At 42.1% G+C, this 17,144-nt stretch overlaps 1 protein-coding gene across 30 annotated transcripts in view; it reads right to left on the reverse strand.

The window, feature by feature from the left end:
• Positions 1-17,144, reverse strand: part of SPTB (spectrin beta, erythrocytic) — a 92,395-nt gene that overhangs the window by 52,694 nt on the left and 22,557 nt on the right. For 15 of the 30 annotated variants that reach the window (XM_083591407.1, XM_083591390.1, XM_083591401.1 and 12 more), the window contains one exon: positions 2,891-3,089. In XM_083591407.1, coding sequence (XP_083447533.1) covers positions 2,891-3,038 — 148 coding nt within the window. In that variant the 5' untranslated portion in view covers positions 3,039-3,089. Of the gene's footprint in view, positions 1-2,890; positions 3,090-5,708; positions 5,771-12,253; positions 12,603-17,144 lie in introns of those variants that run through there. The other 15 variants (XM_083591404.1, XM_083591381.1, XM_083591380.1 and 12 more) reach the window with 3 other exon arrangements.

Genomic DNA, 17,144 nt, shown 5'->3' on the forward strand with positions numbered 1-17,144 from the left:
TTTCCAAAACGTAATTCTCAAGTCATGTGTCAGAGTGACTAAAATAGCTATGGCAGTTACCAGAATCACTGATAACAGCAGGGTACTGTTTGAACCCATCTGAAGAAGGGACAAACTGTGCTTTGGGGCACAGTAATACGCAGGGCTTATCCACACTTACCTTTTGCCTTACTCTTTCCTACTCTTTGTCCTGCTCTTTTTGAACTTTAAAGAGCAGGTTTTTGCAGAGAAAATGCCAGAGCAAAAAAAAAAAAAAAAAGCAGTGTGTGTGTGTGTGCTTGGACACAATGTTTTAAATCATGGACCATGCCTAGAAACAGTGGAGGAAAGGTGAGTGTGGATAAGCCCTCAGGCACTTCCTTGGCCTTCCTTCAAGCATTCTGACAAACACAAGGCACACCTGCGTGCCACTCAAAGAAAAATCCATCCTTTTCACCACTCTTTTGTCCTCACAGTCATGGTACATCATGGTCACTTCCAGGCTGTCACTATATTCTGATTGGATCCAATCACATACTGGCAAATTCAGATTCTGAAATTGCAGTTGATTGGGAGGTCTTGTGCAACAAACTCACTTCCCTAAAAGATGGGGGACAGGGTGGGGAGGTTGTGCTAAGGAAAGTGATGGGGAAATATACTGGAAAGTGCAGGATAATGGTTTGACACATCATCTAACCTCCCTGCAAACAAACTGGAATGGCTGTTCATTAGATAGCCAACATTATCTAATCTCCATAAGAAGAAATCAGGATAAATGTTCAATAAAACAGGCCATCTGGAAGCACCCAATGTAGGTTCAGAAATAATTAACCTACATCATTTGAACTTGCTGTGAAGCCACACAGAAGGCATGCTTAAAGAAAACTTGCTTCTTAGGACCCAGGCAACTGGGTTTGCCACAGGGTGTATTGTCAACAGGAAGCTTGCAGGCAATTCCAAATTCTTGAGGAGCGTACCTGCAGTAAACTATCACTGCTTCATTCTCCTATTTCCCCCAGAATCCTCCAACGCAGAATTCACTTCCCCTATTCCCCAATATATTGTGCTAAGAAACATTACTGCCTGTTTATTGCACGTTTCCCCTGCAGGGAGAAAGTGCATTTGACTAGGGACCCCTCTAATTGCATTAGATTCTTCCTCCCACCCACCCGACTTAATTGGATGAGCTCCAGGCTCCCAAGGGCTTAAAATTCTATTTAGCCAAACTGATGGGTTCAAATACAAAAGTGAACTGGGGAGTGAGTAATATTTAGACAATATGATCTCAGTTTAGTGTTCAGCTAATTCAGATTTTGTTAAGAGTCGTGACTTGAGGCACATGTCAGATTCAAGCCTTCATTAGAGGACTGAGGCTGCACATAAAGCATTAAAACGCCGGCTGGGAACTATCATCCTGCACCTCAGTTATTAACTGAACAATTCACATGAAGATACAGCAGGTGGTTCATCATATGGAATTCTTGAGCTATGTTTCTACACTGCAAATGTGAGCTGTTTTGAGGATCATTTGTTAAAACTTCATTGCCACTTCCAAGATCTACAAACCTTAAAGATCTTAGGCCGGAAGCTGCAATAATTAAACAAGTCTGAAGCTTGTTTAGATTTGTATTGGTTTGAAATTAGCATTTTGTATCAAGGCTGAAAAATGTTTTTTTTCTGCTAAAAATTAGAGATTTCAGGCCAGATATATGAATGACATGGGGAGAGTTTCTTGCTTTCATCCAGAAGGCTACCAAGTTAGGTGGCCATTCTTCTGCCCTTGCAATCTGGCCTGTAATATACAGCAATATCCCTTTAAATAAAGAACCCCTGTAGATTCACAAATAGAATCTCCCACTATTTCTGCCTCCTCTCTCAGTGAACTGGAAGGCCTTTCCTTGGCCTAAACATAAATTCCTACCACTTTCATCTGTCTACACTCAGCTTTTCATTCATTCCACACGGCTGTGTTGTGCCCAAAGTTATGCGGTTCAGTAGGTAATGTATATGCCATCTCTCTTTCTCCCAAGCGCAAAGGAGCCTGTTAAAAACACTTAACAGTCTTGTTCTGCAAGCACTGGCTTTCTAGTTGGAAGACAAAGCTTTTAGTGGGTGCCTGACTTGACAAACCCCCTTGTCTGTCCACCTTTCCCACTGCCACCTGCCTACTCAGACTTCTCTGCACCTGATTATTGGCCACAAAGGAAACACAATACAACAATATGTTTGTTGCATACACCTTGTCTCTTGTTTTCCTTCCAAGTGCATGTGTGTATGTGAGTATGTGCTTGCAGGGTCTTGTAGCCATACAGCATTTCCCCAGCTGTGGGGAAACCACAGCCTGCTATATAGCTACTTAAGTGTGTGAGCTCTCTCCCCTTCTCTTTGAGAGACTGTCCTTGATATGATGGTAGCAAAAGGGAGTGATGGATGAGAGAGGGGCAGATGGCCACAGCAGGTGATATATGGCCTCAGTATTTATCTGCAAAGCTACATTAAAGCCTCCAAGATGCTCTGACACTAGCCTATGGTGAAGAATCATATAAGCACCACCTAACATAATATTACGCTCTAAGGCAATCCCAGACAACCTGACCAACCCAAGCCAAATGCAACCTACCAGCCACATACATTAGGCTGCCAGAGTCTTAACAAAGCTCTTGTTTTTTCCTGCCTGCCTGCCTGCCTGGGACTACAAAAACAGAGAAGCCATCAAGAACTTGGCAGACTGGTGCTTGGTAATTGGGCTGGCGGCCTGCAGGTTGTGCAGAGCTGTTAAGAGGGCTCTTTGAAAAATGAAGGGATAGCAGCAAAAACAGATCCTACCAACGTGTGCTACTACTCAGTGAGGAGAGAAAAGTTAGGGATCAGCATATAAAGAAATGTATTCATGAGGCAATGCCGTGTGTACCTGCCAGAGCTTTGATCCGAGATCTCTCGAACAGCCTGGCGGAACTGTTGTCATTGTCCAGCTCATCGTCAGATGCATCCCAGCGAGCGTTGATCCGACTGTACTGCTGCTGAATCTCCAAGTGATCAAAATCAGTGGCCGATGTCATAGTTCTGGGCGTTTGGCTGCTGTTCTTGTTTTAGTTAGCATGAAAAGGCCCCTGAAGGGAAGCAAAGCAAAGTGTTACCTCTCCCAGGAAAACATGTTCTCAGTCTCCCACTGCCACCAAAACACACACATACACACACATATCTAAAAGCAAAACAAGACACCTCAAGATAATTCAAGCAAGCTGCAAGCCACAATTGCCGTTTACATATTTTTCTAACTCCCCGCTTCTGCACGTTATGAAATATTGCAGCAGCCACCAGCAGGGTATTTGAATGCATCAGAGTTAACTGTGCCCAGTAGGTGGGGATATAACTTACAGGAAGATTGCATTTCGCATAGCACAGCCTGCCTTTGTGTGGAGCTTTCAGAAAAACATTCTGCTAGTCTCAGGATTTACTTTGAAGTGGAATCGATGCATCCCATGTGTGTATATTTTTCACGTTGTCCACATGAAACTGTCCTCATTCAAGTGGCAGCCTGTGCTGTTGTTGTTCTCCATCCTCCCAACTTTAATTGAGATTTTCCGGGGGGAGGGGGGAATCTAACATGTTTTTCATGTTACCCAACTGTGGACGTACTGAAGCACATTGTGTGGGTTATTTCAATGTGTGTTGGGACTATCCTCCCTACTTCCATTGGTGGACCGTTTGTGCATCTAGGCACAACACACACACTTTCTTATTTTTTAACCTACTGTTTTGTGCAAGTCTGTTACACTAGAAAACTTATAGTTCATTGATGTTGTTTTTCTTGTTTTGTTTTTTTGTTTGTTTTTTGTTGTTGTTGTTTTTAAAAATGGCAATGGACAAACAAATGCCTTTGTGCATGCCTAAAATAGAGCTCCTGTTTCTGGAACAGGGTGGGTGGGCTACTAGTGGGCTTGGCATGACACAGAAATGGAGTTGTGGACACTATATTCTCGAAAAGGGGGAAATGAATTCACACTGGGAAGAACACAGGAAGGGGCTAGAAGGACTGGTCCTCTCTCTTTCTCACAATCCACATTTTCTGTCCTTTTTTGGGAGGGAAGACGTAACATGAATCCTGACTGCCTTCTTCAACCTTCTAAAAGATCAGAAAGAAAAACTCAGATAATGCACACAAGCGCAAGCTCTTTTGCAATCCTAGGCAAAATGTAAAACTTGATTTTCACCCTATACAATCTGCCATATCTTATTGTATGCAAGGGTAGGGATTGTTTTCCCGCTAAAGGGATTTTCCTGCTTCAGCCCCCTTTCCCTGCTCCTTACAAGTGAATGGAGAAAACTTTGTTCCATTCACCATGAAGCAACAGGAAAAAAGCTACAACCAGCAAATCCAGGAAGGAAGGGGTAAGGACACAAGGAAGGATAACCAAGTCCCAAACAGATTTGACTATAGTCACGCAGAGGAACAGAGCCTCTGTCTTATCTGCACTGAGTCAACAGCACCTCTGTCTTATCTGCACTGAATTTGTTCACCCACATTAATTCCTCAGGTTTGTTGCTTATATTGAGAGGTAGAGCTGCATTTCATCAGTGTATGGTGACACTTCAGCCTAAACTTCTGGATGACCATTCTCAGTAATTGCATACAGATATTAAAAAGCAATGGGGACAAGATGAAAACTTGTGGCACCCTGAATGCCAAAGGCTAGAAAGTCTATAATCTCCCAGCACCACCTTCTAGGATCAATCCTCCACAATGATCAGAACCACTGCAAGACTGTGTTCCCTAATCCTACCACTACAATGTACCCAGAAAGATACCATAGTAAATTGCACTGGAAGTTATGTGAGAGGCCCAGGACAATCAACAAAATCACACTCATTATGTCCATTTACTGATATAGGTTACCCACTAACACAGGGACACCATCCTGATGTTCTCAAGTTGTTGTTGGGCTGCAACACCCATCAGCCCCAGCCAACATGGTCAGGGATAATGGGAGGTGTAACTATAACAACACTTTGAAGGCATTGCCTTGGCTACTTATGCACTAATGCAATCAATACAGTTTCTATTCCAAAACCAGACATAAAACCAGTCCAGAAAGGATCTTAAAAATCAGTTTAATCCAGAAATACATGGAGTAGAGATGCCACAATACGCTAAAATATATTGCATAAAAACGGCATGTTCAAAATCAGGAAACAGTTACGCTCACTCAATTCCAAATTGGATTCCTACCCCTTTTTCTCCAGGAATCAGATCAGCATTTCCTTTCAGGGTGTTGGCACTACATTCCCCATCCAAAAAAATAAAAACAAAACCACCTCCAACTGTCTGAAAGAATGAAACCAAAACACCTGCTCTGGTAGCTCTAATCCGTCAAGGTGGACTATATGCTTCTGATTATGCATTGCCAAATCAAATTGAAAATTTTGGAGAGGGGATGCAATTTTTTGAGCCTTTAAATCCCTAATTTATAGCTGCTGACATTTTGGTGAAAGCAGGGCAGCTCAAGAAATCCCTGCATCCCCAACTGTCTACAATGTTACAGATAAACTGTCCTTATAGCATTACAATCTATACAAGGCCTTCTACAAGAGAATGGACATACTCAAAACTTCCTCTTTCCTGAAACATTTGTAAAGACTGCAGTCCTGGACCAAATATGCTCTTTTAGGATTTCAAAACCAAACCAAACCAAAACATGCCACTAATGCTAAAATAGCAACACAGTTACCTGTTATTGAAGATTTGCTTCTCTCCCTTGGCACTACTGTTTCTTGTAACACCTGTGATAAACTGAGGGAAGATAGGGCACAGAAACTGCATTATATACTGTTATACTGCATAGTTTATCAGAATTCATTTTTTCCACTTTTTCTGATCAGTTTCTTTGGGATTTCCTTTGGTCATGGTAAGTGATGGAAAAATTTAAGAAAACTAAACTAATGTGGCTAATTAATTTCTATCTGAACTTGGATAGAACCCATAGTTCTTTACAATCCCAACTAATACAATCCACTGAAATCAGCATGATCTAAGCACAGTGTTATTTTATTTTTTATTTCAGTGAGACTTAAAGTGTGTTTCACTTTCTCTTAACTGTATCTTTTTTTTCTGCATGATGCTTCAAGCCAGGGGCTTTGCAGAACACAAGTAACACACATTTAATTGATCAGATCTTCTAAAGTGGAGAAATTGGCCCAGCAAACCTAAATGTGAAATTATGGCTAAGAGGCTATGTTTAAGCTGCTAATAAGGATTTAATGTCTCACACAATTTAGTAAGTGCTCATGTGATCCATGATTGCTGAGAGTATGGCCAAAAGACTAAAAAGTTCTGCTGGTGTGTTAGTGTTCTTCAATATTTACCAGACAAGACCCACATTCCCAATGTATCAGACGGAAGGAAAAGTTATCTTTCAGCTAGCCTATGAGAGGATGTTCTCCCCCATTTTATCTGTTTATTAGCCAGATTCCCAGCAAACAGTGGGAACATGTAAGGGTGGGAGACTCCACGAATAATGCTTATCTTTATTTTCATATTTACCTCTTCCTCTGGGACAATATTTCTCAAAATCTGCTCACAGCTGCACTGTGGATAAACACCTTGTTCTCTCACATCTACTGCTCTCTTCTCCCACTCTGGTTCGAGCATCCCATGGTTGCTCTCCACAGCTTCTATTTATCTAGTCTATATATGCACATATTCATCTGTACATGCACATGCACAGACATACTCCATGGCCCATATTCCAGGGATTGGGGACATATGGCTCTCAACATCTCTGTGCTGGCTGGGACATTGGAGCTCAACAACAGCTTGAAGGCAATAGGTTCCTCACCCCTGACACACACACTTAGGTTGAAATCGCACTGGCATAATCTAGCACAGGCATATCACAGTGCACTTGGGAATCTTCCTTTGTTTCAGTGAATGTGCATTATCACCACTTAGAAATCATGGGTCTCCTACTTTAAATGTCTAGCTGCTCAAGCAAAAGATGTTCACCTTACTTGCCTCTCTCAGATGCTGGTCCATACTTCCCTATGACCAGACTTCAATATAATCCTATCGCTTATTGTAGTTGCCAGAGCCGAACACTGTGTACTGCCCTTTCTTCATTGCCTGCCCCGTTCTCCTCCCCGTCTTGCCACCATTTCTTTCACTATTACCTGTTCCACAATGCAGTTTCCTTCACCTTTTCTCTGCCCCTCCAGTGTAATTAACAAGACTGAGAAGAAAACAACCGATTTCACCCATGAGAATTCCTACAACTCTCACCACTCTCTGGTCATCCCTGAGATGAACACAGTCTGAAAAAGCCTTCTGGGCATTTGCAAATCATCTTGGAGGAAACAAATGCTAGCACAACTGGCAGAGCTTGACCCCAGATTGTCAAGTTTCACCCAGACCAGGCAGAGGGGAGAAATACCAAAGGGGATGGTATGAAGCAGGCAACCCTGGGGAAAGAGAGGGAACTGGGCAAGAGAGCTATGCCTGTTAACTATGACATAAGGAGGCCTTCCCCAAGGTTAAAATGTTGGGGGGCGGGAATCCCAAATACATATAGTGAGATGAGGAAAATGATGGGTGGGGTACTAAAAAGCAGAAAGAATGTGTCTTTTCACAGGTGACATAAAAGCACACAGAAGTTGAAATAAGATTATAAATCCACCTTCCTTCATTAGTCATCAATCAATTTAAAAACCCCAATACAATCAATTTAAAACAGCATTTTTGTATTTCACACATTCACACCAACAGATGGAAAGAAGCTCAAAAGCACTTTAAGGGGCAGGTATAAAATTTGTCTGACAGTCACTCTGTGTATTTCCCTCAGCCAGACCTCACAGGCAGCATAATAAAGCATACAGGTAAGCTGCTCTAACCCTATACAGTTGCACATACAATTTGCTTCAACCTGTCCTGTGATTATGTTTGGGAGAAAGGAATGAGAGACTGGACCTGTGATAGCCTGAACCTATAACACTTATAATTATAATTGCTCCTCGGCTTTTGTTACGCATGACAGGCATTTCCTTTTGACCAGAACTCATTTGAACACACAGTCTGAGGTGAGAGCCACAACAGTTTGAAATACCTCAGCAGTTCCATGTCACTTGATGGCAGCAGAATGGTAAACATATGAACAGGTGTGCAAAGGAGGAGGAGATGGCTGAGGTTGTCACGAAGACATTCATGCCAGCTTATAAACTATTGTCTCAAGTTGATGACTAAGCCGCTTTTTATATTCTCCATCACTTCCCACATCAGCAAAGTGAGTCCAGGAGGAAAAGGTGGACACACAGACAGATGTATAAATATGGAAAATTGTGCAGATAGGTAAGTTATTTTTGCAGGTTTCTCTCTGTCTGGTCAGCAGTTATGTGTAGGCAGCTGTTCCCTGCTGTTGAGCTGTGTCTTCCTGTTCAGATGTAAAAACTTTTCTAGGCCATGTCCCCTGAAATGGAGATTTTTCTGTCTTATGAAATGGACCAAAAATTCCCACCAGATAGAGATTATTTTTATAGCCACCTTTTCTGCCATCTTAAGTACTTTCTCTCCACTCTCTCTTATCTGTTTGCAGATCTTCAAGCATTTTAATGCCTTTGGCCTGGGCACAAAGCTCTCTAGTAAACACACTCCCTGCTCTGACTTCCTTGCCAAACACTATTCTAATAATACCATCCCAGCTCCAACATTCCTGTCATCAGAGGATACCCGAGTGTTCAGATATTTCTGTGTACTGGAACTGCTTCTATGATCACTGAAACAGGACCCTAGAACAGCCCTCAACAGGAAGTGAGCTAGGATGGAATGTAGGACAAAACAGCCACCTGTGCAGTAAGGAAGAGGAAAAGTTTGCTGTCTCCATAGCAATTTATCAGAGCCCTACAAGGAGTGATTTTCAGGGCCTCAACTTCAGGAAGGAAGGAAAGAAAGAAGCCAGGCAAGGGAATTCAATATGCTGCAAGCTGCTAGGCACTTAGTACTATCCGGGGATGTTGAGCCAAATAACAATCCTCAGGCCAGCATTATACCGTAATTCCATATTAAGATGGAAGGCTGGGCTACAAGATCTACTTATAAAAGTAAAGTAGGGGTGGGGAGCTGGATCTGGCCAGCAAGCCAGATAGTTATCTCCCCCATCCCTTGTGGGCCAAGTCTGACAGGTGGGGAGGGTCACCCACCCATCTTTGACCTGATAACTAATGATCTAGCTCACCCAAAAGGGACCTCTTTGGTTTTTTGCCCACACAGGTATGGTGGAGTACATCGCAAAGAATTTCACTAGACCCTTGCAATGCTCTGTGCAATACCCAGCCATCAGTTGACAGTTGGGGCTTGTGGAGCACTGTTAACAGGGCTTTGTGGGCACTGCCATTCAGCTGAAGTGCCTGCAAAGTCCCTTTTGGCTAAGCTAGATCATTAATAGTCCCACATCTGCTGTCACATATGACATCAGGTGTAGGGCAGATGGGCTTGGCTTGGTTTAGCAGAAATGACCTTGTAAGTCAAATGGGCATCCTCTACCTGAAGTAGAGCAAAGGTGCCTCCATATGGTCACTACTTAGGGAGAATGCATTTAAAGTGGATTAAAGGGCTCCGTCATCCTGGTGCAACTAATTCACTTTTTTAAAAAGAACCTGACTTTTTGCAGTTTGGAAAGTGATGAGAAAAGCGTTGAAAAGTGTGGGATGAACAAATGGCTAAAGGAAGACATGTGAACATGCCCGCCCGCCCCCCCCAAGCAAAAATGAATTATATAATTTTGCCTAAGAAAATGGGTCAGTAAATGCACCTCCTGTAGAATTCGGCAGCTAGATTGTTGACCAACGCAAGAAGGTCTGAACATATAACACCAATTCTGGCACAACTGCACTGGCTTCCAATTATCTCTGGACTTAACTAAAGGTGCTGGCTTAACCTATAAAGCCTTATGTGGCTCAGGGTCCCAATATCTTGGAAACCTCATCTCTTCTCATGAACCAGCCCAGACCCTGTATTCATCATCCCAGGAAGGCCCTTCTTTGTCTGCCCCTTCCAAGTGGTTGCTCCCTGCTTATGTGAATATCATGGGAAACTATTGAACGGTGGAAAAATCACTTTCCCATGTAGAGAAAGTTTTGAATTAGTTTTAAAAGATTTTAATTTTTTGCAGGAAGTATAGAACATGTGAGAGGATGAATACATGAACATTCCAATTCTCAAGCAGGAGCCAGGCACACATACTTTGAACATTTCTCCGATGTAAATAGGGACGTCCCATTCCATAATAATTTTACTATTTATACCCCACACATCTTATTGGTTTGCCCCAGCACTCTGGGCAGCTTCCAACATAGATAAAAACATAATAAAACATTAAACATTTTTTAAAAATTCTTTCCTATACAGGATTGCCTTCAGATAGCTCGGGGGTTGGATAACTCCATACCCTCCAACATTTCTCCAATGAAAATAGGGACATCCTAAGGAAAATCAGGACATTCTGGGATCAAATCAGAAACCAGGACAGGGATGTCCCTGGAAAATAGGGACACTTGGAGGGTCTGAGGCAGTAGGTTTGGAGGAAACTGGATGCCTTGAGAGAGGCATTATTTACTTTGTCCCATTGTTACCTATGGTCAATCAGGTTTTTGAAAGAATATAAAACCCTGCAAAACCTTTTTACCAGAAGTAAAAATGGGATGAACATTAGTCCCTCTCTTACTTTCGCTTCTTTGAGAAACCTATCCAGTAGAAAGAAAAGTTTCTCAAGAATCCAAAACGTCAGTTCAAGAACTGAGCCACACCCACTTAAGGCATAACCCCTTGCAACTTAACCCAGCAGTGTTATCTGGGTTTTTATGCCTGGTCTAGCCTCTCCTCTAACCCCACCCATGTACATCCATGTGCAGGCATTGATAGTAGCACTTCGTGACTTGCTGTTGTCACAGGCAATGTACAGAAGTATAATTAATGTGTATTGGGAATGCTTCCTGCACCATTAAATTAAACTAATTAACTAGTGCTAATTAAAGGGGGTATTTTTAAAAAAATGTTCCACTAAGTACACAGATCTCCATTCAGGATCCAGTGTCTCTTGGCTCCTTTTGCTGAGTGAGCAAATGGAGCCAAGAGGCACTAGATCCCAAGTGAATAACTTTGTATTCAAAACTGCCCCCTTTTCCTCCTTGCATCAATGGTGTCTCCAACATCCATATACTTCACTTTATTTTATTTTAGGGGTGGCAGTGGAATCTTTACTGTTTATCATCATGGAAGGTAGAGGGGTACAACGGCAGGGGAGCTAGGCACCACAGGGCCAGTGGTGGGAAGAATCCAAGAGTGCCCAGGACTAGCAAGGAAGGAACTCTTCCTGATCCAGATTTACTAGAATTGAGACTCGAGAACACAAAATCAAAATACAATCTTCAGAAGAGTATTGCATTCTGTCCTGGAACCCAGCAAAGTTCTTTATTCCCTGTCAGGTCAGACCAGGGTTTCATAGCTCTTTAAGTTTAAAGAAACAGCATGCAAATGATTTTCCCATCTAAATTTAATATGTAATTCAGTCTGCTGGGTTCTCACAATCCATTGTTCCCCTTAAGAAAATTCAAATCAAATGATCTTTTGGAGAAAAGCAGCCTCCACCTATTCTCTTTTGGACATCTTTCTCAGTACTTTTGGGTGGTGCACATGTTCTTGGCAGGCCCCAACCCATACTTTCAGTGGAATGCATCTATGCTACATCACCAACATGCAGGATCTGTGCAAGGCAGCTGTTTCACTCCCATTACACACTGGGCACACAGTGAGGCAGACCGGCATCGGTACTCCCACCCTACGGATTCCAACTATACAATGCTCTACTTTTTACTACCAGTCTCCTTTGAAGGCAGCCTGTCTGCAACTTCTCTTTATTCAGAACCATATTTTCATTACCAAACCAGAGGTGAATCATGCCAGCCATTTGCCTTCAAAGGCAGCTTTGTTGTCAAAAATGAACAATGATATCCACACTTTCCAATGCATTTAAAGAGGAAAACTCTAGCCAAGATCACCTAGTCTATCATGCTCCTGTTCCTTTCAAGCGTGTCAGGATTTTAAGTGTTGGACACCACGCTGAACGCATCAAATACCGCTGCCTAAAGCGAAGTACGGTAATTCCAAGGTACATGCAAGGCCGATAACATTTACTGAAGAAGATAAGTGTTACATCACTCCAATCAGCTGCTGTTGGTGGACTACAGTCGCACAAGCACACAAAATGAACTACACAGAAAGGCTGCTTACCTCAAGCTCTCTTTCAGCCCAGAATTAGTTAAAGAAGTTTGTGGTATGCCTCTTGCAAACAGTTCTCAGCTCCGTATACTTGGGTAAAGGCAGCAACAATGAATGACAACTGTCAAGTCTCTCTCCCTCTCTTTCTCTTTCTCTGTCTCTCCAGGCTGGCACGATAGAGAGGGTGGGGGAAGTATGTGCATGCCAGTGCAGGTCATTTGAAAGATATAGATAGCAAGTGTGTGCACATATATCTAAAATTGTCTGCAAGCAGCTGTTAGTTCAGAACAGCTCTAAGAGGATCAGGTTTTCTCCTGCAGCCCCAGCATGTATCTGTGGAGTATGAGCAGCAACAAAGACACTGTTAGTTTATACAGCATCTTTCAGCATGTGAAGTCTTGTACAACTGCCATGTCTATCCTGAAAATAATCCATTGAGGTGGGTTAGACTGCAACACAGCAACTTGCCCAAGGCAAGCTTAGTGACTCAGTGGTAATTTGCACTTTGATCTCCTTACACTCAAATTCCAACTCTCCACCCACTTCACCAAATTTGAGTTAAGAAGCGTAGCAACAACAGGAAGAATAGGTTGCCAGAAACATCATAATAAGGATGATCTGCCATTTTGGAGATAAAGCTTGAGATAAATAAAACTGAATGGAAACACATTAAAGAGTGGGTATTGCTAACATAATGCTTCCATCATCCATAACTATGCTAATATGAGGCTGATGGAAGTTGGAGTCCAACACATCTGGAGGGCTACACCCCTGGGTTCAACTTTTGGAAAGAAAGAACCAGAAATATAGACGCCAAAGTTGGGAAGAAGGGCAGTGGAGTCTCAGGAGTGTTAGTCCAACATTTTAATTTCTTCTATTCAGCAAAGAAGTTGCCTATTCCCTCCCTTCAGACTACTGTATCTATTAAATAGATTCTAATTCACGGGAGAGGGAAATTCTGCAGTTCCTCTTCTGCGTTGTGTTTGTAGCTCCTGCCAAGGGTTCTTGCAGCCAGTGGTTACTGTTACCCTAGTATTCACTTTACTACTGCTGTATGAGAAAAGTTCAAGGCTATGTTTGTAGCAAATTTTGTTAAAGAAAGCCAGCTTTTCACCACCACTCTCAGCTGTCGGGGGGGGGGGACCCAGATGCCAATGTAACACCTTTTTTGTTATCTGTGCCATAATTACAGCACGCAAAATGTCTGTACAATACCAGACTGTAAACTGGGAAAATGCACACCATGCCAACACAATTAGATGGGCGAGGCAGGCACAGGGGACTCCAAAATGTGGACAGAAGTGACTCACGTTGCCCATCCTGAATAGCATGCCCCCAGTCTGAAGAGGGGCCCTACATGTGCAAATCTCCCTAGCTGAGATTCCTAGAGCTAAGTGAGGTGGAGGTAAACATGCCTATTTCACAAAATGTGGAAGAAACATATTTCCAGGAAATTAATTGCCTTTTCTGTAGAAGAGACCTCATTTCCTGCCAGGTGATGTAAATCACTCCAACGGATTATACCAGTTATGGCTGCTTGGGGACAGAGCCTAAACCAAATAACTTCATCTGCCTGCTGAATGGGTAGAAAGCACAAAGCACCACATTGCAGAACTCTGGCAAATATAATCCCTCTTATGTACATGCAAATAGCAGCAGCCTTCACACATTGTTCCATTCATGGCAACATGCTCATGGGTTAATTCCATGTCAAGTACTGCAGGCATCATTTTCTGAACTGCACTGAACAAATTTTCATACAAAATTTAAGTGGCAGCTATGTCAGCTATTTCAGAGCAGTTAATGAGAACAAAAGCCAAGGTTTTCATTCACTCTGCTTGAAGAAGTGGGAATGCACATCATTTTCCATCGCAGGCTGACTGGGAGGCACTACATCCTATGCATAAGAATGTGGAAGGCTGCTTTCTCTTCTCGGTCACAATCCTGCACACAGTTACCAACAAGCTAACCCTACTGATTTCCAATGAAACTTGTGCATTGGTATCAGTTGAGTAGCATTATTACTTTGCTTTTATATAATCACATTAATGCCAGGAAAACACCAGGCAAGTACAAACATTTTTGTGCCCTGTTTCTGTTTTGACAGATATTCAATAAAACTTGTGAACTGCTTTGGGCTCAACATCCCTGGAGCATAAGAGCTCACAGTTGATATTTTAAACAGTTGTCAGCCACTCTTGGACATTAAACTCCCTCCACACCTCCTGACAACCCTCAGCACAATCACATTAGCATGAAGGCTTTTCCACGTTGGCACGTGAAGCCTCTCTCCTAGCTCAATGCTTTTCTGAATGCAGACAGATACCATTAAGCACTCTACAATTTGTGCTGGCTCATCTAAAATCCGTGTTCAAATTTATTCCGCTTTCAATAACAATAAAAAAACATTATTCTGCTAAGCTGCACATTGCAGTTTTACAATTGTCAGCCCTTAATGAAGATTGAGCAAAACAAAACAAACAGCCAAAAATGCTTAAGTCCCTAGAAAGACTGGTATGTATTAATTTTGAATCTTAAAAAAAAGGCAGCAGAGTATACTACGTGGACAGTACAATCAGCCTCCCTTGATTTAAATATATCTGTTGTTTTCTCTTCCTCCCTTCAAAAATGAATATATTTAATGAACCAGTGCTAGAACATCATGTGGGGCCAAGGCAACAGTACATAGCTTCCAGTGGGAGAGACCTAGAACCAGCACTTCCTTCCCAGATCCTGTGCAGCACAGGTGTAGCATTCAAAAGCTGAAGTGCAACAGTGGAAAAGGCAACAATAATGTCCCTTTACATGGCACCCTGTGAACTTTTTTGATCCACGAAAGCCATTTCTCAAGTTAATGGAATAATTCAGCCACAAGACCAGCAGTAACAGCAGCATAAATCACCAAGGCTGCTATGCAGCTACATCTTAAGCCAATCCCATAGCATCATCAAGGACAGTAACTGTTTACGAGGTTAATGAAATGTAACAAAGGCTGGAGATAGAGAATAGTTTTATCAGAGAGCTGAAGGCATTCTGAAACAAGGGTCATTGCTTCTGGTGAAGATGCTAATTCTACTTTTTGCTTCTAGTAAATAGGTTTTGCATTGTTTTCGTAAGCATTCCAGAAGTTACAGGGAACAAAATTAATGCATTTCGAGCCCCACATTGGACGAACATTGCAGGGGGATTGGACTAGATGACCCTTGTGGCTTCTTCCAACTCTACAGTTCTGCGAATCTATGTACCAAGGAAAGTGATGTCTCTCTCAACCACTTCCAGCCGTCTAAAAACATTGTATTTTTAAAGTTGGAGATAGCTATAGCTTGTAAGCCACATATTGCTTTGAAACAATTCCAATAAATTTCAATAAGCCATAAATTAGGGGTCAGCAACCTTTTGGACTAGGGTCTAGTGGGCACATTTCAAATTTTGAGAGAGTGCTAGGGCGCTATTCACAAGATGGCTGCCATGCGGGGTGTATGTGTGTGTAGCATAACACAAAATGGCTGCCAAGGGGAGCGTGACAGAACACAAAATTAGAGAGACAACCATATGCTTACCATGGGAAGTCAGCTATGTCCCACTGGTCTTTTGGAGACACTCTCACTCTCTCACTCTCTCTCTCTCTCTCTCTCTCTCTCTCTCTCTCACACACACACACAGAGAGAGAGAGAGAGAGAGAGAGAGAGATTGTTGCTGTCAAATAATGACAGGGAGCATTCCCAATTCCAGGAAATACATACAAAGTAGCACACCACTCTCATTTTACATAAATTGTTTAGAAATTATAGCATCATTCAGAAGGTACCTGCACATTTTGAGGAAGCTCTATTTTGCCCCTTCAGTTCTGCCAGGTTGGAACATGTGAAGCAGCAAAACCCTTCCCTTACAGGATTGTTGAAAGTCAGCACAAGAAAAAGCCTATAAAGCACTTTTTGCATACTTACATATTAATTAATAAGAATGTGAATGTGAAAATACTATGAGTAGTTTTAGAAGACTGCATTTTTCATTTGTATAATTCCCGGAATTAAGAACCACTGGCTGGCAGCAGGTTAGACAAATTTATTTTCAACATAAAATATTAATTATCAGTAATACAGGTTAATTCAAACAAGGAGATGCTTGCCATAGTCATTCTACAGAGGTCAGCCCACCATTTCAAGGGTTGAGCAGTCCAAGTGGGGTTTAAAGATAAGAAGGGGCAGCAGGAGTAACCCATCAGAAGTGAGCACCTGAATCAGCATATGCACATTTTATGCAAATCTGTCTTCTTTAGTTGTCATTCTCATGAAGTGTAAATGGCTACACCATATAGCTGATACCATGAACTGATACCTTCCTTTAAAAAGTTATACACAGCAAAATTCCACAGCCTTGGCATGCTGCAAACTGAGATTAAACGCTTATGACCAGATGAAGTCTTTTCATTTCTGTCACAATCTTGAGTTTGTGGTTATCATTGGTTGTGCTTTATTTTTTTGTTTTACTGGGCTGCTGCCAAGCAAATTCTAACAGGATCCAAGTACTGTTGGCACTTTGGCTAAGACTTGGCATGGTATGCACTAGCTTTGATTGAATCCCCAAATTAACAGGGCCAATACAAGAACACTGTGGCACCTCAAGATGGACTAAACTCTTCCTTCCTCAAATATTTTTGAAGGGGTTTAGTCAATGGCACAGATTAGTAGTAGTGACAAACTATTGTTAATTCCAAACTGCCTGTTCATTTAGCATCAGTCCTGATTTGTGCATTTGTGGGGCTCTTCTATGACAGTTATTTTTTCCCAGCATTCATTCTGATTTGTTTGCAGGGAGGTTATATGACATCGCACCTAGCATGTGTTATTCCATATTTTCCAGTGCAGTTTCCCATCACTTTCCTTATTGCAAAGAGGTGTGT

Source organism: Podarcis filfolensis, assembly GCF_964270895.1.
Source record: "Podarcis filfolensis genome assembly, chromosome: 1".
Classification (NCBI taxonomy): domain Eukaryota; kingdom Metazoa; phylum Chordata; class Lepidosauria; order Squamata; family Lacertidae; genus Podarcis; species Podarcis filfolensis.